Source organism: Xenopus laevis, chromosome 8S, assembly GCF_017654675.1.
Source record: "Xenopus laevis strain J_2021 chromosome 8S, Xenopus_laevis_v10.1, whole genome shotgun sequence".
Taxonomy (NCBI): Eukaryota; Metazoa; Chordata; class Amphibia; order Anura; family Pipidae; genus Xenopus; species Xenopus laevis.
In genome coordinates, this window is record NC_054386.1 from 46,125,326 (window position 1) to 46,153,185 (window position 27,860).

Genomic DNA, 27,860 nt, shown 5'->3' on the forward strand with positions numbered 1-27,860 from the left:
TGAAATAATGTACCTGAAAATGGCCACAAAACATCCACTTTCTAGCATCTTATCTCCCACATAGGATTAGGTACCAACATCCTACATATGATTGCCAGGGCCCCACTCTACAGTTTGATGCTCATTGTGCATACGATTACAAAAGTATCTGACATTTAGAGACCCCAAAATGAAGTTAGCGCATACATCTTGTCCAAGAAGTCACTTCAGCTACTGAATAATCAGCACATTTACTGCAGTTTTGTGTGGTAAAAACTCAAAAATATATGTTAACCACCCCCAACCCATATATTTTTGGAAAGTACACATTCATCTGAATCTAAAATGGGCAACCATGTCTTTCTACTCAAACTACTGAGTCGCAATGCTTTCCCAAAATTGTCAGTTTTGATGAAATACCTGAAAATGGCCACAAAACTTCCAATTTATATAATTTTATCTCCCACATAGCATTAGGTACCAAGTGAATACATCCTAAATATGAATGCCAAGAGTCCACTGAACAGTTTGATTTCTATTGTGCATAGTAGTACCAAAGTATTTTGGCAGAGACCCGAAAATTAATTTAGTGCATACGAACTGTCCCAGAAATCACTTCAGCTACTGATAATCAACATATTTACTGCATTTTTTGTGGGGTAATAACACAAAAAATATGTTGACCTCCTAAAACCATATATTTTTGGAAAGTACCCATTCAGCTGAATCTAAAATGGGTAACCATTTCTTTCTACTCCAAACTACTGAGTAGCAATGCTTCCCAAAATTGACGGTTTTTATTAAATATCTTAAAATCACCTCAGCTTCCAATTCTAACATTTTATGTCCCACATAGCATTAGGTACCAAGAGAAAACATCCTAAATATGAACGCCAGAGATCCACTGAACAGTTTTAGACCCATTGTGCATAGGATTACAAAGCATCTGGTGTGTAGGGACCCTAAAATTAAGTTATTGCATACTAATTGTCCTGGAGGTCAGTTAAAAAATTAACACATTTACAGAATCTGTGGGGTAAAACACAAAAAGCATTTTGACCCCCCCTCCCAAAACCATATATTTTTAGAAAGTACACATTCAGTTGAAACTAAAATGTGTAACAATGTCTTTCTACTCCAAACTACTGAGTTGCAATGCTTTCATTAAAACCAACAATTCTGGGAAATTGCTGAAAAACGCCTCACACTTTCCACTTTCTAGCATCTTATCTCCCACATAGCATTAGGTACAAATAAAAAACACGCTAAATATGAATGCCAGGGGTCCACTGAACTCTACTCTGCCCAATATGCATAGATGTATCTAACTATGTGGCATACCGAGACCCCCCAAATAAAAACAGCGCATGTGAATTTTCACAGCTGACACTCTGGCTACTGCAATATAAGTATGTGTATTATGTTCCAGAAGACCCCCAAACAGTAGGGAGACCCTATAAAACCATATATTTTCTGAAAGTACACATTCTGACGCATTCGAATTGGGTAAATACATATTTATTCTGCAAACAGTGAAACTACAAAGCCATTTTAAACATAGCGGTTTTTATGAAATTTCCAAAAATTGTACAAAGCTTGAAATTTGCCCCATTATACACTCCACATTTCATAATGTACCAGCATAAAACATCCTTAATATGAACACCAGGGGTCTACTGAACAATGTGATGCCCAATATGAGTAGATTTACCAAACTATGTGGTGTACAGAAACACCCAAATGGATATACAGCAGACAAAATTTCCATGGGCAGAAAACAAGTAGTAAGGAAATGCACCCGGTATGTGTATTATGTGCCATAAGCGCTCCAAACAGTAGGGAGACCCCAGAAAACCAAATAGTTTCCAAAAGTACACATTCTGACAAATCCAAAATTGGTAAATACGTCTTTCTACTGCAAACTATGAAACTGCAAAGCCATGCTGAACATAGTGTTTTTTATGAAATTTCGAAAAATCATCACAAAGCTTGCATCGTACCCCATATATGTTCCACACCAGGGGTCTACTGAACAGTTTGATAGAAATAATTCATAAATTTACCAAACTTTGTAGTGTTCAGGGGCACCCAAATGGATATACAGCGGACAAAATTTCCATGGGCAAAAAACAAGTAACAAGGAAATGCGATAAAATCACTCAAATGCAATAAAACCACTAAAATCAAAGCTTTCATTCGCTTAGTGTAATCATCAACCATCAGAATAACAGTTTGAATGTTTTAGCTTGGCCAAATAAGTTTTACGGACAGAAACAAGTGAACAACACCTATGCAGAACTGAAAATGCTACAATACAATAAAATGGCTAAAAATGCACCAAAAATGTAATATTATCAGTGCAGTTGGCGAATACAATATTCGCAAAGGCATTAAAACAGTTTTACAGGCAAAAAAACACAGGACACAGAAGAAAATAAATTGTTTAAGTGTGTACAAATATGCATACACTTGCGTGTGTGCAAGTATGTTTGAGTGGTGTGAAGTATTTTGTGTGTGTGTTCACTAACCTGGGGTGTGAAGGCTGCAGATCCATGTCGAAAGAAGGCTGGAGGACCGGAGAGAGTGGCCTGATCGTAGATTCCAGGTCGGGGGCGTCACTGGAGGAAAATGAAGTAGGTGCATCTACAGCAGGCAGCAGACGCACGTGTCTGCTTGTCTATGGGGGCCCCTGGGCAATCATGCCCCAGGGGCCACTTTTTCACCTGCTCCACTCACTGCCTAGAATCTACGTTCTGTGGCACTTAAAGAGGGGTGAGGGTACATTCTGTATGCTCTGCTGGATGGATGGTATTATGCTATCCATGGGGATCAAATTTTCGAAAAATCTAACTTTTTTGGCCAACCCCTATGTAGTTAGTTAGCTAGTGCTAAGAGTCGACTGATCTCCTGTGTTGCATGTGTCCAGAACGTCTGTATTACAACGCAGTCAGACCAGGTGGATATAGTCTGCAATGAATGGGGTAAACATCAGGAACAACTGGATTTATTTGGTGAAGTTTATGGGGGATTAGCTAAATTCTACAAAGCAAAGCAATCTAAACTAAATATTTTTTTTCTTTTATCTATCTTCTCAAATATCAAACCATTTCGATTGTGGGGGATATCCTGTGACCACCTATCTAATAACTTTTTTAGTATGTGGTTTTCAGGTTTGTTCAGTAGAGATTAAAATTAGAAAACAGGTTTGGGCAGATCGGGTGGGGGCCCCTGAGGGGTTGTAAGGGCCTCTGGGGCAGCAGCCCTAGGGGCCTCATACACCCAGTCTTCCCAGATTAATCCTTACTGGAATCAAAACCAGATTATTGGATTTATTTAATGTTTACATGATTTTTTAGTAGACTTAAGGTATGAAGATCCAAAGTACAGTAAGATCCCATTACCCAGAAACTGGGTGCTGAGCATTCTGAATAACAGTTCTCATACCTGTATAAGGCAACTGTAATTAACTTTCATGTTCCAATATCTTGCACTGATAGGATCTAATAAGATAGAAACAGGCTGTCTGCAAGTTTGGATATATGGCTCTGAACCATTAGGCTGTATCTGTGCTATAAACCAGCAGCTCTGGATGCATAGTTGGCACAAAGGAGTGATTTGCATGTCACTGCCCATGATGCCTTATAGGAGAATTAAAACTCTAATTTTTGGTATCTGGGCAGTGGTCTGTGTATGGCATGAGACAAGTAAATACCTTCTGATTTTCAGAAGGCTTCATTTTGCATGTTATTGCTTGTGAAGTACTTTTTGGCTCCTTTTAGCCCGTCTCACCATAACCAGGTAAGGTTTTCCGTTTATAAAAGTCTGGCATTCTGAAATGCCTTGTAATAATCTTAAGAAAGGTAGGGAATATATTATGTTGTTAGTGCTTGTTATTGGTACTAACAAGAATGCACTGTCAATGCAGCATCTGCAGCAGTAAGAGAAGCACTGATATAAAGATCTGATATAAAGCACTGATACAAAGCCTGTCTAAAAGTGATGGGCGAATTTGCGCCGTTTCGCTTTGCCGAAAATTAGCGAATTTCGCGCGCAATTCACGAAACTGCGAGAAATTCACGAAACGGCGCCGGCATCTCGTTTTTGATGCGTCCGTTTTTGACGCGTCCGTTTTTTCGGAAAAAATGTATTTTGCCGACGGCGAATTTTTGCGGGCGTTTCGCGAACTTATTCGCTGGCGGCGAATCGTGCAAATTGGCCGCAAATTCGCGCCTGGCGAATAAATTCACCCATCACTACTGTCTAACAAAGTGTATTATTTGAAGTTTCAGTAACAGAGCCAAAATGTAGAGGCATGGATGCATTGTCAAAGCTTACAGTGTGTCCGGTTGCTGCCTCAGTATTGTCAGTAATCTACAATTAAGATAGATATCGGTATATATAATTTCAGTGGGTGTGTAGGTTAGGGTTGCCACCTGGCCAGGTTTTTTACCGGCCTGGCCGGTAAAAATGATGGCTGATCCCAATGTTATTAATAGGGAATGTTAACCGAGGGGGTTAAACTTTATGGTCTTTTATCAACCCAACTTAGCTATGTAACTACAGTAACTTGGACATGATGACATTCACGGCAACATGAACATGATGTCCAAGCATCAGCTATAGAAGTACTGACATGTACAGGTATGAGACCTGTTACCCAGAATGCTCTGGACCTGGGGTTTTCCAAATAAAAGATCTTTCCATAATTTGGATCTTCATACTTTTCCAATAGAAAATAATTTAAACATTAAATAAACCCAATAGCCTGGTTTTGCTTCCAATAAGGATTAGTTATATCTTAGTTGGGATCAAGTACAAGGTACTATTTTAGTATTACAGATAAAAACAAAACAAAAAATTGTTTTTAACAATCTGGATTATTTGTATAAAATGGAGTCTATGGCAGATGGTCTTTCCATAATTCAAAACTAATGGGTTTCTGGATAACAGAACCCATACATGTAGCTGGTCTGGCAACATATCGTCTTACCCTGTCAGTTTTCTCCCATCTGACACCAGCCACAGACAATAACCCACTTATGAGTCAATTAAAGCCTGCTTCCCCAACAACCTGTGCTGCATAATTATCCCTTCTGTCCTTTCAAAGCCATTCAAGTTCCAGTCCATGAGTTACTGTAATGTAAATTGGTTGCTACAGTACCTTGCCCTTTTTCTTCTCTGGTTTTGACTCCATGGTTTCCTACCGTTGGGCCATTACTGGATTCTAATTGTCTGCTGCCTGCAGAGTCGGTTTCATGCACATCCTTGCATCTATCAGAATTTAAAATATTTTGCCAATTTTCTACCCAGTTCTCTAATTTAGTTAAATATTCTGCACTGAACTTATTTTATTATCAACAAAAATAAAAACTGCACTTACAATGGAAACCACAAGGTCATTTATAAATACAACATCCATTTATTCCATCCATTTAGGACCAAGGACAGACCATTGTGTTACTCCACTAATAATCCAATCAGAAATGTTCTACTCACCACCATTCTTAGCAATCATTCAGCAAAATATTATGTTCATTGCCAATTTTACTTCATTTAACCAGCAACCTTTGCAATATGTTTAGCAAATACAAACACAGCAGTCTTGCTAATCACTACAATGAATATGTAAGCAGAAGAGGAAATGTATTACTTCTTGATCTGTTTTTTTTTTTTTTTAAAGCATTAGCTCCTGTTAGACATAGTTATGATTGTGACAATAACAGCACTGCTCAGTTATGGGTACTTAACAGCTTGCCCAGGCAGCATTCGTAGCAGGGTTATTTGCTTGTCTCTTTAAAGTGCATTGCATGGGTTTAATAAATAGGGTTTGTGCTAAACATACTTTTTGCATGTGGCCCCAGCTTTTCTCAAAGTTTGAGAAAGGCTGGTGCCACAGCCGAAACTTTAGTTTTTTGTGCCCACGATAAAAGATTCTTTGTTTTTTCGTAAGACCTGAGACTATATATATATAGTCCACGAAGAAGCCAGCACTCTCGATAAATGATTTAAATTGCCTGGGTGCAGTGTCCAAAATTTCAATGTACAAACAGCAAAAAAGGGTCCGCACTCTCAGGTCTTAAAAATGTAAAAAAGCTTTATTGTAAATGCGAGACTAATGTTTCGGCCTCCTCCGAGGCCTTTCTCAAAGTGTCTAAAGGATTGCATGAATGCCTTAAATACAAGAGTTGGTAGGAACATAGACAAATTGGAACTGACGTATTATTGCATCACTGAAACGTAACTGCCATAAAAGTGCCACTAATGGCCTGCATATATATATATATATATATATATATATATATATATATATATATATGTGTGTGTTAAAAATGCATAGTACATATACAGAAAGCATTTATACATAATCTCAACTTAAACAGTAAAACCAAACTATTGCTAAAAACACAAAATTAAGTAACCTTTGCTAGTATTCACTTCCTTATCTCAGAATTAAACAATGTTGCAAAAGTGTTACAAAAGGTATATCAAGGAATGAGTTAAGATAACAGGCCTGCTCTGAAGTTCTGTCCATCTGATATGCTAATTAATATATCCAATATATGTAAGTATAAGAGCTACCACTCATATATTCATCTAATTAAATTAAGTGGGCCCCTGCAGCTATTCCTATCCTCAGGTTGTAAAATCCAAGCCCAGCCTATGTGAGGGGGATGTCTAGATATAATATCACCCACCTGTGTGGCTCACCATAGTGTGTTTACTAATACCCCTGTCGTGGATCCGTGACATCTCCACTGCGTTGGCACACCCATTCAAAGTTATCTATAGATGTATGTGTCAATTGAGCCCATAGACCTATAATGTATGTCAGCGCTGTCCAAGTTCTGTGGTACCGAGGGCCAAAATTTTACTGGCCTATGTGGAGGAGGGCCGATAATGGAAGTCAGTGTTGGCCACTCCCCTTTTAAACCACACCCACTGTAAACCACACCCTTATTACCACAAGAACTTTTAAGATCATATCCACATTAACGGTGGTAGCACACAAAAAAACCAACTGGTCGGTGCTCAGGGAAATTCCTCATCACTCATATGTGAAAAATTGAAATCATGTTAAAACATACCCTTAAATCCATATGCCTCATTCTCCCCTGTGGATAATACAACAGCCCCCCAACACATGATTAAACACCGTAGGGGCCCTTAACAACAATTTCCAAATGCTTACAAACCCCTCCCTAACAGGCTTACATTCCACAGGTAGCATAGGGCAAACTGATAATGGCACAGACAAGCAGCACTGGGCAAGCAGAGAATGGCACACCCAAGTAGCACTGGGCAAGCAGAAAATGGCACACACAGGGAGGCAGGGCTGGCCAAGATATTTTTGTACCCTAGGCAAAGGCTTCAATCAGTGCCCCCCCCACCCAGTCCTGCATTACCATTTCCCGCCTTACCAGTCATAAAGCCCCCTGTACCTGTGCCAGCACCTATCATATTGCCTCCATTTGTATCTATGCCAATGGCAGTCAATCCCTCAGATTGCCCCCAGGCCCCAATCTGTACCTGTGCCAGCATAAGCCAAAACATCCATCATATTTTTATCCCCAATCTGTATCTATGCCAGCGGCAACCAAAAGAATACATCATATGTCCAATTTGTATCTGTTCTGGCAGTAGCCAAAAATCCATTATATTGCCCTCAAATATCTGTGTACCTGTGCCAGCAGCCACCATATTGCTCCATGTACCTGAGCCAGCAGCAGCCAATCCCTTATATTGCCCCCAATCTGTACCTGTGCCAGCATCAGCCAAAAATACACACTATTGCCTCCATATATGTACTTGTGCCAGCAGCAGCCAAATATCATATCATCTGTTTACCTGTGCAAGTAGCAGCCAAGATATTGCCCAAAAATATGTACCTGTGCCAGCAGCCGCCAAAAGGGAGCTGGGAGTGATTCTGTCTGGAACAGGGGGTTTATAAAGTTGAAAAACTATTAAAGGCCAAGCAAATCAGGGTTTAAAAAAGATAGAAAGGAAATTCCCCTTAAAAGTGTGCCCCCCCCCATGATTGCGCTCTAGGTGGGTGCCTACTCTACCTGCCCCTAGTTCCAGCCCTGCAGGGAGGGAAGGCAGAAAGGAGCAGGAGACAGAGAAAGTTATCATTCGAAGATGTACTACACACAGTGCTGGTGCCCCATTAGCATTTTGAATAAAGTGTGAACAGGTGAACAATGAAGGGGGGGTAGCTGGCCGCCAGTTGGACAGCCCTGATGTATGTGATTATTAAAGGTATCTCATACCATGTGCATCAACCAATAAATAAATAAATACACCCCCTATTACCCATAACTCAGTATTGTGAGTTAACCCCCCCAGTTTCCCAAACCACTATATCTCATGTATATAAGTGCTTTATAAGAAATCTCCCAAAGAAACCATAGTCAATATATACGATAATCTGCAGGGTGCTACTAACCTTTAATTGAGTTGTAGCTCTTATACTTACATATATTGGATATATTAATTAGCATATCAGATGGACAGAACTTCAGAGCAGGCCTGTTATCTTAACTCATTCCTTGATATACCTTTTGTAACACTTTTACAACATTGTTTAATTCTGAGATAAGGAAGTGAATACTAGCAAAGGTTACTTAATTTTGTGTTTTTAGCAATAGTTTGGTTTTACTGTTTAAAAGTTGAGATTATGTATAAATGCTTTCTGTATATGTACTATGCATTTTTAACACATATATATGCAGGCCATTAGTGGCACTTTTATGGCAGTTACGTTTTAGTGATGCAATAATACGTCAGTTCCAATTTGTCTATGTCCCCACCAACTCTTGTATTTAAAGGAATCCTGTCATCGGAAAACATGTTTTTTCAAAACACATCAGTTAATAGTGCTACTCCAGCAGAATTCTGCACTGAAATCCATTTCTCAAAAGAGCAAAAAGATTTTTTTATATTCAATTTTGAAATCTGACATGGGGCTAGACATTTTGTAAATTTCCCAGCTGCCCCTGGTCATGTGACTTGTGCCTGCACTTTAGGAGAGAAATGCTTTCTGGCAGGCTGCTGTTTTTCCTTCTCAATGTAACTGAATGTGTCTCAGTGAGACATGGGTTTTTACTATTGAGTGCTGTTCTTAGATCTACCAGGCAGCTGTTATCTTGTGTTAGGGAGCTGTTATGTGGTTACCTTCCCATTGTTCTTTTGTTTGGCTGCTGGGGGGAAAAAGGGAGGGGGGTGATATCACTCTAACTTGCAGTACAGCAGTAAAGAGTGATTGAAGTTTATCAGAGCACAAGTCACATGAGAGGCAGCTGTGAAATTGACACTATGTCTAGCCCCATGTCAGATTTCAAAATTGAATATAAAAAAAATCTGTTTGCTCTTTTGAGAAACGGATTTCAGTGCAGAATTCTGCTGGAGCAGCACTATTAACAGATTCATTTTGAAAAAAAAAATGTTTTCCCATGACAGTATCCCTTTAAGGCATTCATTCAATCCTTTAGACACTTTGAGAAAGGCCTCGGAGGAGGCCAAAACGTTAGTCTCACATTTACAATAAAACTTTTTTAAATTTTTAAGGCCTGAGAGTGCGGACCCTTTTTTGCTGGGCAGGCAGGGATAACAGCTTGGAATGATGGCGGCCCCATGTAAGAACAATCACCAATGTGTCGGACATCTCACGGAAGGTACACTATAGTGCATAGCTCAAGTGCATAATATATATTCTGTTTGGTCAGCACGATATTTAGGACATGGACTGATGTTCCATACACCCTCCACCACCTAGACTGGTAACTGGCTGGATTGATCCACCGCAAAAGGCGCTCTAAGATGTGGGCGGTGTAGACAGGGTAGGTTACTTACTGCACCTTGCATTACACTCGCGGGTGGAGATCTTTGTATAACCAGCAAGTCCAGGGTGACAGTGGTAGCTGAAATGGCTGTGCGGACTGCCCTCCATCGCGAAGGTGTATGGGGCAGCCTACCAGCGGTACCTACTGTGCTGGGGTATAGATGCTTATGGAGCAATGACCACTTTGGTGTAATTGGCCTGTACAGTCTTAGCGCTGAGTGCCATTACAAGGGCGACGTGATACACAGTATCCAGCTGTTAAGATCCCTCCTCAGGGTAAGGATCTCTGCACTCTGTTATGAGGGCAATTTGCTTCTACAATTAGAATAATTGTAACCACAATGTGCACGGTTGGGATTCTTAACTCACTATGTTTTCTTATATATATATATATATATATATATATATATATATATATATATATATATATATATATATATATATATATAGCAAATTTGAGTACAGTGCACACGGATAACCGAAAAAAGCAATGCCTGTGTGCTGGTTACATGTGTCAATAGTCATAGGCAAGAGAGAAAAACCGCACCAACAGGTCTTTATACAAAAATAGAAAACCTTTTATTCAACGTTTCGGCTCAAACCGCTGGAGCCGTCTTCAGGAACAAAAAAATTGTGCATACCACCAAACAAACTTAAATACCCCCATTGCACGCCAAAAGGGAAGTGACAAGGAGTGGGAGTGTGTACTCTGTAACCAATCAGTGCCCCAATGCTCATCATCATAGTTAAAAAATAAATAATACATAAATAACCATCCAGTGTGTATATATACTCCGTGACCTGTGTGCCATAGTGCCACGTGCAAAGTTAAAAATCATTAAAAACATTGAAGATCGCCGTGTATATTAACTACACATATCTAAGTGAAGCTTACACTGACTGCACCCCGCCGGCAGGAAAGACGGCTCTTACATACCTCCATAGCCATGTCGCCTCAGATTAACAGGTACAGAGCGGTGTATGGAAGCAGCAGAGTAATCCGTCTCAGCAAACTTTTAAAACCGCAACAGATCCTCTCTGATCCCTGACAGCAGCTCTACAGAGTTTCCTCACTATCCCTTGCGACTCACACTGCTAAACACGCCCCCATTCACCATATATGGAATGCTCCTCTTGTGCCAAACTATTTTTAACCCTCCATGGGTTGGTTGGATGTGCTGTTAGGTTGTTCACTCTGGTAGTCCTCAACCAGTCATCCCATGTGGTAACAGCGCTCATAAAATATATGGTCCCGCTGTCCCACAAAGATATATCCCGGAATTTACCTGAAACCAACAGCTTTAACATCCAGTATTCACTCCTGCTATTGCAACTCGGGCTGTTAAGGATAGGAATACACTCTGATCATAGAGGTTAGCTGTGTTGGACCACTTGTTAGCGAGTCGGACTACTCATGCCGCACACCATCTGAACCCTGCCTTGGGCCAATATCCCATTAAGGGCCGAAGTCCTCTGACCGGCTAGGGGTGCTCGTCACCTGAAAAACAGTCATAGCATATATAAATAATGAAGCTCTATAAGTATAATACATGGCCCAATTTCATATAAAATATGCAGGGTACAGTCTTAGACACTGGTCGCTGTGTATTCGTCCCTTTTAGGTATGGTGAAGCTGCCCCTACAGAGTGATATAACACCCTGCAAATGTCCTGTCACTTAGTATGGAGAATCTTAGCACAAACACAATCGCAACAAAGTATCCTTCACCGCTCAAGATGGTTACAATTATTCAAGATTGAGCATATGTCAACAGAGTCACCAACAGTTCACATGAAAGGGGACATCGGCAGTGTTTCATTTAGTCCCTTTGGGGCCAGGACATCCAATTTATAGATCCACCTGGATTCCCGTTGCAGTAATAGTAAATCCCTGTCACCACCTCTCCTGAGGGGGGGCACATGGTCAATCACCATGTGCCTAAACTCCGGTAATGTGTGTCGACATTTCAGCCAATGTTTCGCCACGGGCTGATCAGCTTTCCCTGTGGCTAGAGCCCCCCGAATGGCACTCCTATGATTGTTCATCCTTTCCCTATATGTTGTCGACGCCTTTCCCACATAGTGTAGGCCACACGGACACCATGCCATGTAGACAACATATACGGACGTACAGGTCACTCTATGCTTTAATGTGAACTTTTATCCAGTCCGTGGATGTACAAAGGAAACCCCTTGTGTCATTCCACTGCAGGTAAGACAGCCGGCACATCTGTAGCAACCGTTCTTTAATGGCCTATTCAGCCAAGTTCCCTTCTTCTGGGCTGGAAGAACATCCTTGACCACCAACATGTCCGCCAGATTTCTTCCCCTTCTATAGGCAATCATTGGTCCCTTCTTGTTCCAGAAGGGAAGATGGGGATCTGTATTAACAATGTCCCACCTCTCACCCAAAGCCTTTTTGAGCGATACACTGGTGGTGCTCCAATCGGTCGTAAAAATAAGATCAGGTGTCGGCCTTGCAAAGCGATCATCCTGTAGCAATTCCTTCTGTGTGGTTTGCCTGGCTCTCTGTAATTGTTCATTCACCAGTCCAGTCGCGTAGCCTCTGGACTCAAACTGTTCCGCCAGTTGACCCAGCTGTAACTCCGCCTTCTCTCGGTTGGAATTATTCCTAATCACCCGGAGGAACTGCGAGAAAAGGACCCCCCGGGACATGTGCGGGGGATGGTGGGAACTAGCATAGATAAGGCTATTCCGATCGGTCGGTTTCTTAAACAGAGTGGTGCCTATCCCATCCCCTTGTTTGTATATGGTCACATCTAAGTAATTAATAGTCTGCCTATCAAAGGCCATAGTGAATTTAATGGGAGTGTCTAAGGAGTTAAGTTTCTCGCCAAATGCTAATAATTCAGTCTCCGTGCCCCCCCAGAACACTAACAGGTCGTCAATGTAGCGGCGATAGAAAAGAAATATATATATTCACCTATATCCAGTGTTAGACTGGGACACCGGGGGCCCACCCAAAAACCTTAGACCAGGGAACACCAAGAACATTTAGACCAGGGGCCCACTCTCAGTACTATTATTCTTCTTCTCCTTAATGAACCTCTATTTTCCTAGTCTCTTTAAGTTATACATACTATAATCTATTATTCCATCTATTTAGCCTCTTTGTTCTCATAGAAACAGGGAATGGTCATGAAATAGGCCAAATGTTTAGCAGCACAAGGGCCCACTGACACCTGGGCTGACCAGGAGTTTTCCTGGTATCCCGGTGGGCCAGTCCAACACTGCCTATATCACCTAGCTTTGCAGGCTAAGTAGGATGATGCACAAAGGTTTATAGTTAAACTTGCACTATGTGTAGACTAGATGTGTTTACACCCTATGATGACATCACATCCTATTTTGGCACCATTTTGGGGTTTAAAAGGGTAGATTGTGTGTGTGTGGCATCCACTTCCTGTAGACGGCTAGGGGCAAATTCACTAAAGCGGGAAGTGGCTGACGCTAGCGCAAATTCGCCAGCATGATGTCATTTCGTTACTTCGCCAATTTACTAACGGGCGCTGGCGTATATTTGCTAGCGAAGTGGACCTACTCTAGCGCTACTTCGCACCCTTACGCCAGGCGAAGTTGTGCTATGGCGAAGGGACATAACTACGCTAATTCACTAACTTCCGGATTTTCACGAACGTTAACTCTTGCACCAGACTTGCCTTCACCAACTGAGACCAGACGAACTGCAATAGAGTAGATAGGGCTTGCTTCAAAAAAAGTTGGATTTTTTTCTAAGTCCCAAAAAATGCTGGCGTCTTTTCCTTTTTTAAGGGTGATACGCTAAAAAAGATTGTACATTTTTTTGGGGTTACCCTCCTTCCCCCTACATGTATAGGGCAAAATAACAACTCTATTTTATTTTATGAAGCTTTCCCAGCTTGTGTAGTGTAATGTATTTGGTGCTACACATACGTCCATTTTACTTTAACTTGGCACCGTATACAAATTAGGCATCGCTAGTGTAACTTCGCTTTGCTTAACAAATTAGCGCGAGCACAACTTCGCAACTGTTCGCATCCCTGAGCGCAACTTCACATTTTAGTGAATTTGCGTAGCGCTGGCGAGAGAGAGAGAGAGAGAGAGCATTTAAAACTGTTGCAATAAAAGTAATTGTTATGATCAAAGGGCTTTTACTTTTGTCTTTCTCTGGTTCATCTTCATTGGGAATTGAATGAGTTTGAGATTTGAACCTACATGAAGGGTCAATATAATTTCTATCCTCAATAACTCAAGGCAGAGTTCTGAAACTCAGGTCACCTTTAATAAAAGAGCAGTCCCTTATTAAAACTTCTGTTGCTTTCTTAACTGTGGTAATAAAAAACACACACACATAGTATGTGTACTAATCACAGGGAGCTGTGTTCCGACAGCTGGAATTTTATTCTAACTGTTACTGACATATGTATCCAGTCGCTAGGTGTACAGATGGCCATGTGTAGTATGGGGAGCAACTTGGCTGGGATTTGTGAAACAGATGTCAGATATTTTAAAAAAGTACTGATTTGGGACATAATAAGCTCGGTAGTAAATGGGACAACAAGGGCACATTGTGCATGTGAGGATTGGAAATTGATTGAGAAAGTGTAGGGGGTTTTATACTAAAATCCAAATGTTGCTCATTATTTTATTATAACAACTTTGATCAAACACCCATCCAAAATTTTACTTTATCAATAAATTAACTCGAAAAAATCTGGTGCTGGAAAAGACTCGTGAAAAACTCCTAATTTTATGATTTTTTGGGTATTTTCCCTTGAAAACCACAAATTATTCAGATTATTTACGAAACCCAGCACAGATCATGATATCTTTCATCTGCCATTGACTTCTACATGACCTCGGCAGGTTTGAGTTGGAGTATTTATTGATGCTGACTTTAAACAGCCTTAGGGTATAATAAATAAATAATATAATAAATTGTTTTCCCACTAGAAGGATTGTGTTTTCCCCTTTACAACTCTGAACAGGAAAAATTGGACTTTAGTAAATAACCCCTAGGTGCAAACTTAGTGGGAAACAATTAACACAATAAGGGTTTTTTTTGCCTGTACCATTTAAGCCATGCATGCTTTATATGTTTCAATATGTTGAAGCAGGGTCGCCGTTAGAAATCCCATACAAATTGGGGCCCCAAAGAATTTTTTAAAAAAACATTGGCGCCAGAGCCCCCCTTACAAGTTAAATAAAATTGGGACCCCAAAGAATATTTTTTAAAAAAACATTGGTGGCAGGGGCCTATAGAGTATTAAAATAATACATTGGTGGCCAGGGGATAAAAAAATTAAAAAAACACATTGGTGTTCAGAGGAATTGAACTCATGGCTTCAGGACTTCAACTTCGCTGCCTTTCATGACTTTGGGTATTTTCGCTGCTTCAGGACTTCAATTATGTCTGTTAACGCGACTTCGGGTCTTTTTGCCACTTCGGGACTTCGGCTATTTTCATGGCTTTTTGCTGATTCGGGACTTTGGCTGTTCGGCTTTTTCGGCACTTCCGCATTTTGGCTGTTTGGGACTTTGGAATGAGGTGGCGCGGCTTTGGCACTGTCAAGGGGGGCCTGGCTCTTTCAAAGGGTTCAGCAATGCCCCCCTTCAGGCCCGGGCCCGGTACACATGTACCCCCTGTGCCACCTTGATGGCAGCCCTGTGTTGAAGTGATGCAGTGTCGAACCAGAGCAGCTATCTCAATGACCCCCCGCTCCTGCCGCAAAGCCCCCTCCAGACCCTTGGGCTGGAGAGGGAGTTTGGGGGTAACAAGGGCAGGGAGCCGGTCTGGGCCACCAGCACCATGAGAGCCTGGGCCCACCACGTCTTTTCCAGTTGTCCCACCAGCCCAGTCCAACCCTAACCATCAAGGGTTTTAATATTCCTAAATGATGGCAGAAGAGAGCAAATGTAATCCATTTCATCATAATCTCTTGGGGTTCAATTTGTGTCATTGAATATCATTGCAGATTCAGCATTTAGTGGTCTGTTTATCATCACTTGAATTTTAGTGTTTTTTTAGAGTTTATAAATTCTGCAATTCTACAAAACGTTTTCTAGAAAATAACAAATGCCTTGCAATTTATTAAAAAAGTCAAAAGTACAATAGTCCAAAAAATTCTAAAAGTCTAAAAAAAAAAGACTTTTTCATGGTTTTTACACTTTATAAATTTCAGGGTTTTAGAGAAGTTTATAAATCCACCAATTTTTTAAAGAATTCAATATATTTGTGAAAAAAATAGGAATTCAAATGTTAGTAAATAGGGTTGGTGGGTCACACATTTTTAACATAAAAGGGATGGTACAATACTGGATCTATACTTTTTCAATAAAGTCCCAAAGGGTTCACCGAGGCTTTGGAGTTAATTTCCTTTTTCCAATATTCACGTAGACACAGTTATGCTAAAAATATGAAATTTTAAAATAATAAATGTTATTTGTGTTTCTAGTAAAGAGTGAATTGTTTAGTGTGCAGTATAGAATTAATTGTTCTTAAGCATTATAAAGAATTTGGTAATGGAGTTAAGAATGTGTCTTCAATGATTAAGTGCTTGTCAGCGTGAAACTTTTTGAGGAATATGAGAGCTGTTATCTGATTTTTTAAATTCTGATTTGCTTTATGCTATTTCAATTCATCCTGATGAGTGTAAATTTTACAAAATAAGCTTGATTTATTGGGAATGCACATGGGGGGCCTTATTTATTAAAATCAGAATTTTTAAAGTATTAAAAAATAAATAAGGGTTTTTTTAAGGCATACGATCGCAGAAAAACATATTTTTTTCAAAACACAGTTAATAGTGCTGCTTCAGCTTCTGCACTAAAATCCATTTCTCAAAAGAGCAAACAGATTTTTTCATCATCTTTAAATCTGACATGAAGATAGACATGTTGTCAGTTTCCCAGGTGCCCTCAGTCATGTGACTTGTGCTCTGATAAACTTTAGTCACACTTTACTGCAAGTTGGAGTGATGGCACTCCCCCCCCCAGCAGCACCAGAAGAACAATGGGAAGGTAACCAGATAGCTGCTCCCTGACACAAGATAACAGCTCCCTAGTAGATTTAAAGGAGAAGGAAAGGTTAAAACTAAGTAAGCCTTATCAGAAAGGTCTATCTAAATATAATAGTAAACCCCCAAAGTAATGTTGCTCTGAGTCCCCTGTCAAAAGAAACACTGCATTTCTTTCCTTCTATTGTGTACACATGGGCTTCTGTATCAGACTTCCTGCCTTCAGTTTAAACCTCATTGCCCTGGGCAAGAGCATGCTCAGTTTGCTCCTCTCCCCCCCCCCCCTTCTCTACTGTAATCTCAGCCCAGAGCAGGGAGAAACTAATGCAGGAAGTGATGTCACACCACTTTAATACTGCAGCTCCTATCCTAAACAAACAGAGAGTTTCTAGAGCTTTTTACTCAGGTATGGTAAAACATTCTACAGAATAAATATAGCATTCTAGCTTGCACTATTGCAGCTAATCTATTGGCAATAAAATGCCTCCATAGCTTTCCTTCTCCTTTAAGAACAGCACTCAATAGTAGAAATCCAAGTCCCACTGCAATAGAGGAGTCTGGGTTCACAGACCCACTTTATAACTGCACGAATGGTTCAGCTCAATATAGTCAGTGGCTGACTCAGGATATGATTCAAAAAGCTTTAATACAAATTAATGTAAACAAGGCTCCAGGGCCTGATGGCATACACCTCCGGGTTCTAAGAGAGCTTAGTTCAGTTTTAGACCAGCCCTTATTTCTGATTTTTTCTGATTCACTGTCATCTGGTATGGTGCCTATGGATTGGATTTGTGGTGGGCAAATTATTTGAAGGCTTATTAAGGGATCACATTCAAAATTATGTCCTAATGAATGGCATTATGAGCAACAATCAGCATGGCTTTATGAAGGGTAGGTCATGTCAGACGAATTTGATTGCATTTTATGATGTGGTAAGTAAGATTCTGAACAGTGGGGGGCAGTAGATGTGATCTATTTGGATTTTGCCAAAGCATTTGATACTGTGCCCCACAAACGACTGCTTTATAAACTAAGGTCTGTTGGGCTTAATGAAGTGGTTTGCACGTGGATAGGAAACTGGCTACAGGATCGGGTACAGAGGGTGGTTGTAAATGGGACATTCTCTACTTGGAGTAAGGTTCTTAGTGGGGTCCCCCAGGGCTCAGTATTGGGTCCACTTTTATTTAACTTGTTCATTAATGACTTAGGGGAGGGTGTTGTAAGTAATGTAGCAGTGTTTGCAGATGACACAAAATTATCCAGCCCAATTAATTCCATCCAGGATGTGGCATCCTTGCAACATGATCTTGACAAACTGGCAATCTGGGCAGCTAAGTGGCAAATGAGATTCAATGTTGATAAATGTAAGGTCATGCACCTGGGATGTAAAAATATCCAAGCCACTTATACCCTTAATGGGACTGCACTAGGCAAATCCATTATGGAAAAGGACCTTGGAGTCCTTGTAGATGATAAACTGGGCTGTAGCAAGCAATGCCAGTCGGCAGCATCAAGGGCAAATAAGGTCTTGAGCTGTATTAAAAGGGACATAGAGTCAAGGGAGGAGGGGGTCATTCTTCCACTGTACAGAGCACTTGTAAGGCCCCATCTAGAATATGCCGTACAGTTTTGGTCTCCATCACTCAAACAGGACATTATTGTATTAGAGAGGGTACAGAGAAGGGCAACTAAGCTGGTAAAAGGTATTGAAAATCTTAGCTATGAGGAAAGACTGGCCAAAGACTGGGGATGTTCACGCTGGAGAAGAGGCACTGAAGGGGTGATATGATAACTATGTATAAATATATATGGGGATCATATAATAATCTCTCTAATGCTTTATTTACCAGTAGGTCTTTCCAGCTGACACGAGGTCACCCATTCCGATTAGAAGAAAAGAGGTGCCACCTAAATATTCGGAAGGGGTTTTTTACAGTGAGAGCTGTGAAGATGTGGAATTCTCTCCCTGAATTGGTTGTACAGGCTGATACATTAGATAGCTTTAAGAAGGGGTTGGATAGCTTTTTAGCAAGTGAGGGAATACAGGGTTATGGGAAATAGCTCATAGTACAAGTTGATCCAGGGACTAGTCCGATTGCCATTTTGGAGTCAGGAAGGAATTTTTCCCCCTCTGAGGCAAATTGGAGAGGCTTCAAATGGGTTTTTTTTGCCTTCCTCTGGATCAACTGGCAGATAGGTAGTTAATAAAAAAAAAAAAGGTTGAACTCGATGGACATGTGTCTTTTTTCAACCTTACTTACTATGTTACTATGTATGTTACTGCGACTCCTTCAATTACATTGAGCGGGAAAAACAATAGCCTGTCTGAAATCATTTCCACCATGAAGTGCTGTCAGTGGCGGAACTACCGGGGGAGCAGGGGGCGTGAGCGGGCCAGGGCTGCACCCCCTCAGGGCCCCCCGGCAGCCCGCCCGCTACTGAAATGCGGTGTGTACGGAGGGGGGCGGAGGCCCGGCTGTACGTCACGCACGAGGGCCCGTCCCCCTCTAGTCACGGTACTGAGTGCTGTCTCTTTCTGAAAGCACATGACCAGGCAAAATGACATGATATGGCTGCCTGCACACCAATATAACTATAAAAAATATATTTGTTAGATCAGGAATTAAATCATATTTTGTTAGATTGAATTATTTGCGAAGTAAACAGTGTAATTTAAAGTAAAAACTACTCCATAAAAATCATGACAGAATGCCTTTAAGAAAAATTACAATAGTAAGTGAGGTTGAAAAAAAAAAAAGACACACGCCCATTAAGTTATAATTACAAACAAGTGCTTCTTATATAATTAAGTGTATATTTTATGAACAACTAATATACAGTCATTTGAAAAAGTTTGGGAACCCCCCTTAATTCTTTGGAGTTTTGTTTATCATTGGCTGAGCTTTCAAAGTAGCAACTTCCTTTTAATTTACAACATGCCTTATGGAAACATAGTTACATAGTTACATAGTTACATAGTTAAATTGGGTTGAAAAAAGACAAAGTCCATCAAGTTCAACCCCTCCAAATGAAAACCCAGCATCCATACACACACCCCTCCCTACTTTTAATTAAAATTCTATATACCCATACCTATACTAACTATAGAGTTTAGTATCACAATAGCCTTTGATATTATGTCTGTCCAAAAAATCATCCAAGCCATTCTTAAAGGCATTAACTGAATCAGCCATCACAACATCACCCGGCAGTGCATTCCACAACCTCACTGTCCTGACTGTGAAGAACCCTCTACGTTGCTTCAAATGAAAGTTCTTTTCTTCTAGTCTAAAGGGGTGGCCTCTGGTACAGTGATCCACTTTATGGGTAAAAAGGTCCCCTGCCATTTGTCTATAATGTCCTCTAATATACTTGTAAAGTGTAATCATGTCCCCTCGCAAGCGCCTTTTTTCCAGAGAAAACAACCCCAACCTTGACAGTCTACCCTCATAATTTAAGTCTTCCGTCCCTCCAACCAATTTAGTTGCACGTCTCTGCACTCTCTCCAGCTCATTTATATCCCTCTTAAGGACTGGAGTCCAAAACTGAACTGCATACTCCAGATGAGGCCTTACCAGGGACCTATAAAGAGGCATAATTATGTTTTCATCCCTTGAGTTAATGCCCTTTTTTATGCAAGACAGAACTTTATTTGCTTTAGTAGTCACAGAATGACACTGCCCAGAATTAGACAACGTGTTATCTACAAAGACCCCTAGATCCTTTTCATTTAAGGAAACTCCCAACACATTGCCATTTAGTGTATAACTTGCATTTATATTATTTTTGCCAAAGTGCATAACCTTGCATTTATCAACGTTGAACCTCATTTTCCAGTTTGCTGCCCAGTTTTCCAGTTTAGACAGATCACTTTGCAAAGTGGCAGCATCCTGCATGGAACCTATAGTTCTGCACAATTTAGTATCATCTGCAAAAATAGAAACAGTACTTTCAATGCCCACCTCCAGGTCATTAATAAACAAGTTGAAAAGCAAGGGACCTAGTACAGAGCCCTGCGGTACTCCACTAACAACACTGGTCCAATTAGAAAATTTTCCATTTACCACCACTCTTTGTAGTCTATCTTTTAGCCAGTTCTCTATCCAGGTACAAATACTATGTTCCAGGCCAACATTCCTTAATTTAACCAGTAACCTTTTGTGTGGCACTGTATCAAATGCTTTAGCAAAGTCTAAGTAAATCACATCCACTGCCATCCCAGAATCGAGGTCTCTACTTACATTCTCGTAAAAAGAAATTAAGTTAGTCTGGCAAGATCTATTACGCATAAAACCATGCTGGCACAAACTCATAGTATTATGATTTCCTATGAAGTCCAGTATCTTATCCTTTATTAACCCTTCGAAAAGCTTTCCTAATACTGACGTCAGACTAACTGGCCTATAGTTTTGAGGCTGAGAACGGGATCCTTTTTTGAATAGAGGCACCACATTAGCAATTCGCCAGTCTCTCGGCACTATGCCAGATCTCAATGAATCCTGAAAAATTAAGTAAAGAGGTTTGGCAATCACAGAGCTAAGCTCGCTAATTACCCTGAGATGAATACCATCTGGCCCTGGACCTTTGTTAATCTTAACATGTTCAAGTCTCTTTTGAATTTCATCATGTGTGAACCATGCATCATTAGTTGTATTACTAGAATTGGGAGTGTTAAGAAGGAAACCTTCACTTACTCGTTCATCATTTGTGTAGACAGATGAAAAATACGAGTTCAGAATCTGCGCTTTTATTTTGTTTTCATCAACCAGCTGACCCCCCTCTGATAGTAAGGGTCCCACCCCTTCCTGCTTCATTTTTTTACTATTGACATATTTAAAAAATAATTTTGGATTTTTTTTACTGCTTGCTGCAATATCCTTTTCTATAGCAATTTTAGCTTGCCTTATAGCTTCTTTGCATGATTTATTGGCCTCCTTGTACCTTATAAATGTTTCGGCTGTACCAGCTAACTTGAAAGCCTTAAAAGCACGTCTTTTCTTACCCACCTCAACACCAACGCTTCTATTGAACCAAAAAGGTTTTGCTTTGCAACGACGTTCCTTGCTTACAAGTGGAATATACTGACAAGTATATTTATTAAGCAGCATTTTAAAGACTTCCCATTTTTGTTCTGTGTTTAACCCTGTGAAAAGCATTTCCCACTTAATATGTTGCAGAGATGCCCTTATACTGTCAAAGTTTGCACGTCTGAAATTTAGTGTTTTAGTTACTCCCTTATAGAATTGCTTCTGCAACAGAATCTCAAAGGAGACCATGTTATGATCACTATTCCCTAAATGCTCACCCACACAAATGTTAGAGATGAGTTCAGTATTGTTAGTTATTACAAGGTCCAAAAGAGAGTTATTCCTAGTAGGTTCTTGAACGAGCTGGAATAAAAAGTTGTCATTCAGCATATTTACAAACCTACTAGCAACCCTATTACCCCAGTCAATGTCTGGATAATTGAAGTCACCCATAGCAACAACTTGACCCAGCTGTGAAGCCGCTTGTATCTGCAAGAGTAGCTGGGCTTCATACTCGACACTTATACGAGGTGGTTTATAGCATACACCAATGATAATTCTTTTTGATACCTTTTGCCCAGTCGAAATCTCTACCCAGAGTGATTCTACACCCTCACCAGTGCCAGCTATTTTTATTTCTTTAGCGCATGGCTTTAATTCAGGCTTTACATACAAACACACTCCTCCACCCTTTTTAATACCTCTGTCCCTCCTAAAAAGGGTGTAACCATTTAAATTCACAATCCAGTCACATGTTTCATCCCACCAGGTCTCAGTGATACCAATTATATCATAATTTTTAGAGCATGCAATTAATTCTAGGTCTCCCATTTTACCTGACAAACTCCGTGCATTTGCCAGCATACAGCGGAGGTTACTACTTGTACTTTTGAAATGTGCATTACTTAGTGAAGAATTATACGTTAAGTTAGTATTATTCTGTTTTCCTTGTAACAGAGGGACCTCCTTAGCTGGTAAACTGTATGCCCCCCTCACTCCTCCCCCATGACCCCTTACTAACCCCACTGCCCCGTCTACACTAGCTTCCCCATAATCCTTTATCTCACCCACCCCCCCCTTGCCTAGTTTAAACACTCCTCCAACCTCTTAGCCATTCTTTCCCCTAGCACCGCGGACCCCCTTCCATTGAGGTGCAAACCGTCACGGCTGTATAGGTTGTACCCCAAAGAAAAGTCAGCCCAGTGCTCTAGAAACCCAAACCCTTCCTTCCTGCACCAAGACTTGAGCCACGCATTAAGCTCCCTAAACTCCCGCTGTTTTCCTAAACTTGCACGTGGCACAGCAAAATTTCAGAAAAGATTACATTGGAAGACCTTTCCTTGATCTTAGAGCCTAGATCCCTGAAATCATTCTTTAAGGTCTTCCATCTACCATTTATTTTGTCATTAGTACCGATATGCACTAAGACAGCTGGGTCGTGCCCAGCCCCACCCAATAATTTGTCTATCCGATCAACCACATGCCGAACATTAGTATTTCAGCATTGACATAAAGTTTATTGGATTAACAGAAAATATGCATGATATGTTATGATAATATGTGCATCATAACAAAATTAGATAAATTTTGCATAAATTGTGGCACCCCAACAGAGATATTACATCAATACTTAGCCTCCTGTAGCCTTTGATTCTGAATGGCAGTATTTTCGACCATTCGTCCATACAAAACCTCTCCAGTTCAGTTAAATTTGATGGCTGCCAAGCATGGACAGCCTGCTTCAAATCATCCCATCGATTTTCGATGATATTCAAATCGGGGGACTGTGACGACCAATCCAGAATATTGTACTTCTCCCTCTGCATAAATGCCTTTGTAGATTTTGAAGTGTGTTTTGGGTCATTATCCAACCCCTGCGTAACTTCAACTTTGTTAACATTATCCTGAAGATATCTAGTATAGGTCAATCTAAAAACAACTGGACTTGCTGAGTAATCAATGAAGACGTTTCACTACTCATCCGAGCAGCTTCTTCAGTTCAACTGACTGGTGTGGGAAGTTCTCGGCATATAAACTCTTCCACTAATCCATTTACAATGGCACATTGTAACTCTTCAAAGAGGTGACATCTGAAGAAACTCACAGAGGTGTTGATTCTGTGTAGTTGTGATAGGATTATCCAATGTGTCATGCAACTCCTAGATACAGGTGTTACTTGTGAGAGTTGCATGAATGGATGTGTGAAGTGTTCTGAATCCGCCAGGCTACAGATGTTAGAACAGCATTGTATGTAGCAGACAGGTGGTGTCGAAGGCCCCCACCTCTGTTCAGAGATGGTCTCTCCACCTTGACATGAATCGCCTCTTTCACGCCTCGTTCAAACCAGCGGTCTTCTTTATCCAGGATTTGGACCTTGCTGTCTTCAAAGGAGTGTCCCTCGTCTTTTAAGTGTAGAAAGACAGCTGAGTTTTGCCCTGTAGAGTTCTCCCTCCTGTGCTGAGCCATTCGCTTTGAGAGCAGTTGTTTTGTCTCCCCGATGTATAGATCTGTGCACTCCTCGCTACACTGGACTCCGTATACCACATTGCCTTTTGTTTCTTGCAGAGGTAAGCACTGGAATAGGACACTGTGTGAGGCCTGTATTCTTCTCAAGCAGCGGATGCACAAATGGCAGCAAGAAAGCACAACTAACACTCCATAGTAAAATATACTAATATCATCATCTGAAAGCTGAGTGCTTTTATACAGGCCATGGAACTCTGAGGTGACATATTGTACAACATGGGGTACATTATTTATTATAACACACATTTCAGTGTGTCATGTGATATAGAATTTACAACACGTACCACTGATTATAAGTGATGACATCACTAAGCACAACTTATAAGGATATTATTTACAACAATATGTTAAATATATCAATGGTCAAACTGATAGATTAAGATTTTAAAAAGGTCTCTAGTGTTTGTGTATCCAGCGGAAAAAAATCACAAATTCTTCTAAAAATTTTAGAAGAAGAAAGGAGATAAACATTTTATAGAGAATTCTCATGGGGAGTGAGGCAGGACTAGTCGTTAAGAAGTATGGAACTGGAGTGCAACTTCGGGTGACTTTGAAAAACAAAGCGCCGCGAGTGCATTGCCACAGGCGATTTTTCATTTTAGCAGGTGGAAGGCAAGGAGAAGGCAGTTCGGGGAGATTGTCGCCCAAAGAAGAGGCGATTAGTTGCCAGGCGATTAAATCTCCCAGAATCTGCCTGTGTGCTAAAGCCCTTAAAGTAATGAAAATATAATGTACTGTTGCCTTACACTGGTAAAAATGTTCTGAGACACTTAAATATTTAAGCTATGTGTAGCAATGGCAGAAATTGAAAAAAGGCTATATGCTACAGGTTAATAGTGGATAACAGATAACACCATTAGGTTCTACAAACCTTATCTGCTGTGTAACCTTAGCCTTTTCTCCTTTGAATGGCTGCTCACATTGCTACACAGCAGCTTATTTATATAAACAATAGTAAAGTGTTTCTGAAGCAAAGATGTTAATTTTTCAATGTTATTGTTGATTTAAAGGAGGAAGGTGTCTTTCTTGAATAGCTCCTGCCCACCTAGAGGAGATGGTAGAAAATTAGGCAGCTGGTAATCGTGTGAGCAGAAGGGGCTCCCCTGGAGGGGTAGCAGGTGATAGGGGTATGAAGTATAAGGCCAAAGCACAGGGCCGGAACTAGGGTAGGATGAGTAGCAATGTGCCTAGGGTGCAAAGCGGGGAGTGGGGGGCACGTACCTTCTCTGCCTCCAACCCCTAGTCAGGTCCCCTCTCTGCACTCTCACACCAGCTGTTTGGTGCGTCTGTTCGTACATGCTTATTCGCACACATGTGTCAGGGCACCTAGCTCGCCTGGCTTGTCGCTTCCAAAGCGATTGAACTGGCTCAGTGAAAGAGGCATGAGTAATGGGGGAAAGCTGCATATAGTAGTGACAACAGGTGGGCCCCTCACTCTTTGTTGTTGGCAGCCTTCAGCAGCTATTGGAGGTTACAAGAAATTTAACTGTTAAATAATTATACAGATGTAATTGTTTAAATTGGTCTTACACTTTAGAGATAGTGATGAACAAAATTTTTCATCAAGTTTCTCCACGTAAATGATGCCCATAGACTCTAATGCAGTGGTCCCCAACCAGTAGTTCGTGAGCAACATGTTGCTCTAAACCCCTTGGATGTTGCTCTCAGTGGCCTCAAAGCAGGTGCTTATTTTTTAATTCCTGACTTTAGGCAAGTTTTGGTTGCATAAAAAACAGATGTACTGCCAAATGGAGCCTCCTGTAGGCTGCCAGTCCATTTAGGGGCTACCAATAGCCAATCACAGCACTTATTTGGCACCTCCCAGGAACATTTTACATGCTTGTGTTGCTCCCCAACTCTTTTTACATCTGAATGTTGCTCACTGTTGAAAAAGGTTGGGGACCCCTGCTCTAATGGGTGAAAAAAATTGTCACAATTTAAAAAAAAAAAATGTTGCCCATAAACCAATGCATTTTGGCAAATTTTTGCCGTTTCACTAATTTTTGGCAATGGGAAGCAGGTCAGATTCACCCATCACTATTTACAGATATTAATGTTCATTTTTCACTTTCCTCTGGATCGGCTTGCAGCAGCTAGACAGGTTTTCCACTAGACAAAAAAGATTGAAATCTATGGAAGGGTGTCAACTTAAATTAGTGCTCAAAATAAGGGGTCACTTACAAAGATCCTAGTTAGAAATTGGCCTCCTTGTACCTTATAAATGATGCGGCTGTAAGGTACAAGAAAGCCAATAAATCATGCAAAGAAGCTATAAGGCAAGCTAAAATTGCTATAGAAAAGGATATTGCAGCAAGCAGTAAAAAAATTCCAAAATTATTTTTAAAATATGTTAATAGTAAAAAAATGAAGCAGGAAGGGGTGGGACACTTACTATCAGAGAGGGGTCAGCTGGTTGATGAAAACAAAATAAAAGAGCAGATTCTGCTCTCGTATTTTTCATCTGTCTACACAAATGAGGAAACAATAAGTGAAGGTTTCCTCCAGTCACCCGCCCCTCATATTGGGTGCAATTGAATGCAGGTAGACCTGTATTTATAGGGACAGACTCATGTCTTTGTGCTCCAAATGGGTGTGCAGAGGACGGCTGTAGATCTTTTTGCATGAAATGCAGGGTGTGATGTGGAAAAAAAAATAGTGTATCGTTCTTTTTTTAGACTTTGCACCCTGCTTTTCACATAGTAAATGATCTCTATTTTCATACTAAAAAATATAGCTTGTGGAAGCCATTCTGGATTTTGCAGTCAACAACATTTTTAGCCTCTGCTAATTTTTTTTATAACACAATGTTGCTGGTGCTTATGATTCACTGAACCGCAGGTGCTTTATTGCTCTGGGACTGAAGAGTCAATACCTAGCCTCAGATCGGTTTACAAAATGCCTGTCTGTCTGAATGTCACAGTAAGTGCCCAGGGGGGGGGATTTCAAGGAGGACCAGTACTGCCTTGCTTTGTCATTCCTCAGCTGATTGTTCCTTGCTCTGTAATATTCCTACTCAGGAAAGGAATTAGTGATACTGCAGGGAGGATTTATCTCTTTCTGTTTAAAGGTGATAAGGACACGGCAGCCTAATCCCACAGGTTGTGAATACACATATCATGTGTGTCACGTTACAAACATGGCGAGGGATAAGGAATACTCCTTGAGGAGGATTTAGAGCCAATAATAGAGGAAACTTCATGTTCACAGAGGCAAAGTGAAAGTCAATCATAGACAGACAGCTTACATATTAGTTGGTTTATCCTGTCATTTGCACAATTTTTATTTGCAGTCTCATATGAATTCCACAGTATGCATTATAATAATGATCTAACTGGCTAACAATAAGGCTTCCATTTTTTTGTAATACAAGACCTCAAAATACAGTTCTGTATAAGCCATCCAACCCCTTCCTAAAGCTATCTAATGTATGAGCCTGTACAACTGATTCAGGGAGAGAATTCCACATCTTCACAGC

At 40.6% G+C, this 27,860-nt stretch overlaps 1 protein-coding gene across 2 annotated transcripts in view; it reads right to left on the reverse strand.

Moving 5' to 3' along the window:
* Positions 1-27,860, reverse strand: part of LOC108700042 (astrotactin-2) — an 882,685-nt gene that overhangs the window by 714,376 nt on the left and 140,449 nt on the right. The window contains exon 1 of one of the 2 annotated variants that reach the window (XM_041574754.1): positions 10,755-11,238. The exons of the other annotated variant lie outside the window; for it this stretch is intronic. Within the exon in view, the coding sequence (XP_041430688.1) occupies positions 10,755-10,766 (12 nt within the window). The 5' untranslated portion in view covers positions 10,767-11,238. Of the gene's footprint in view, positions 1-10,754; positions 11,239-27,860 lie in introns of those variants that run through there. 2 annotated transcript variants of the gene reach the window in all.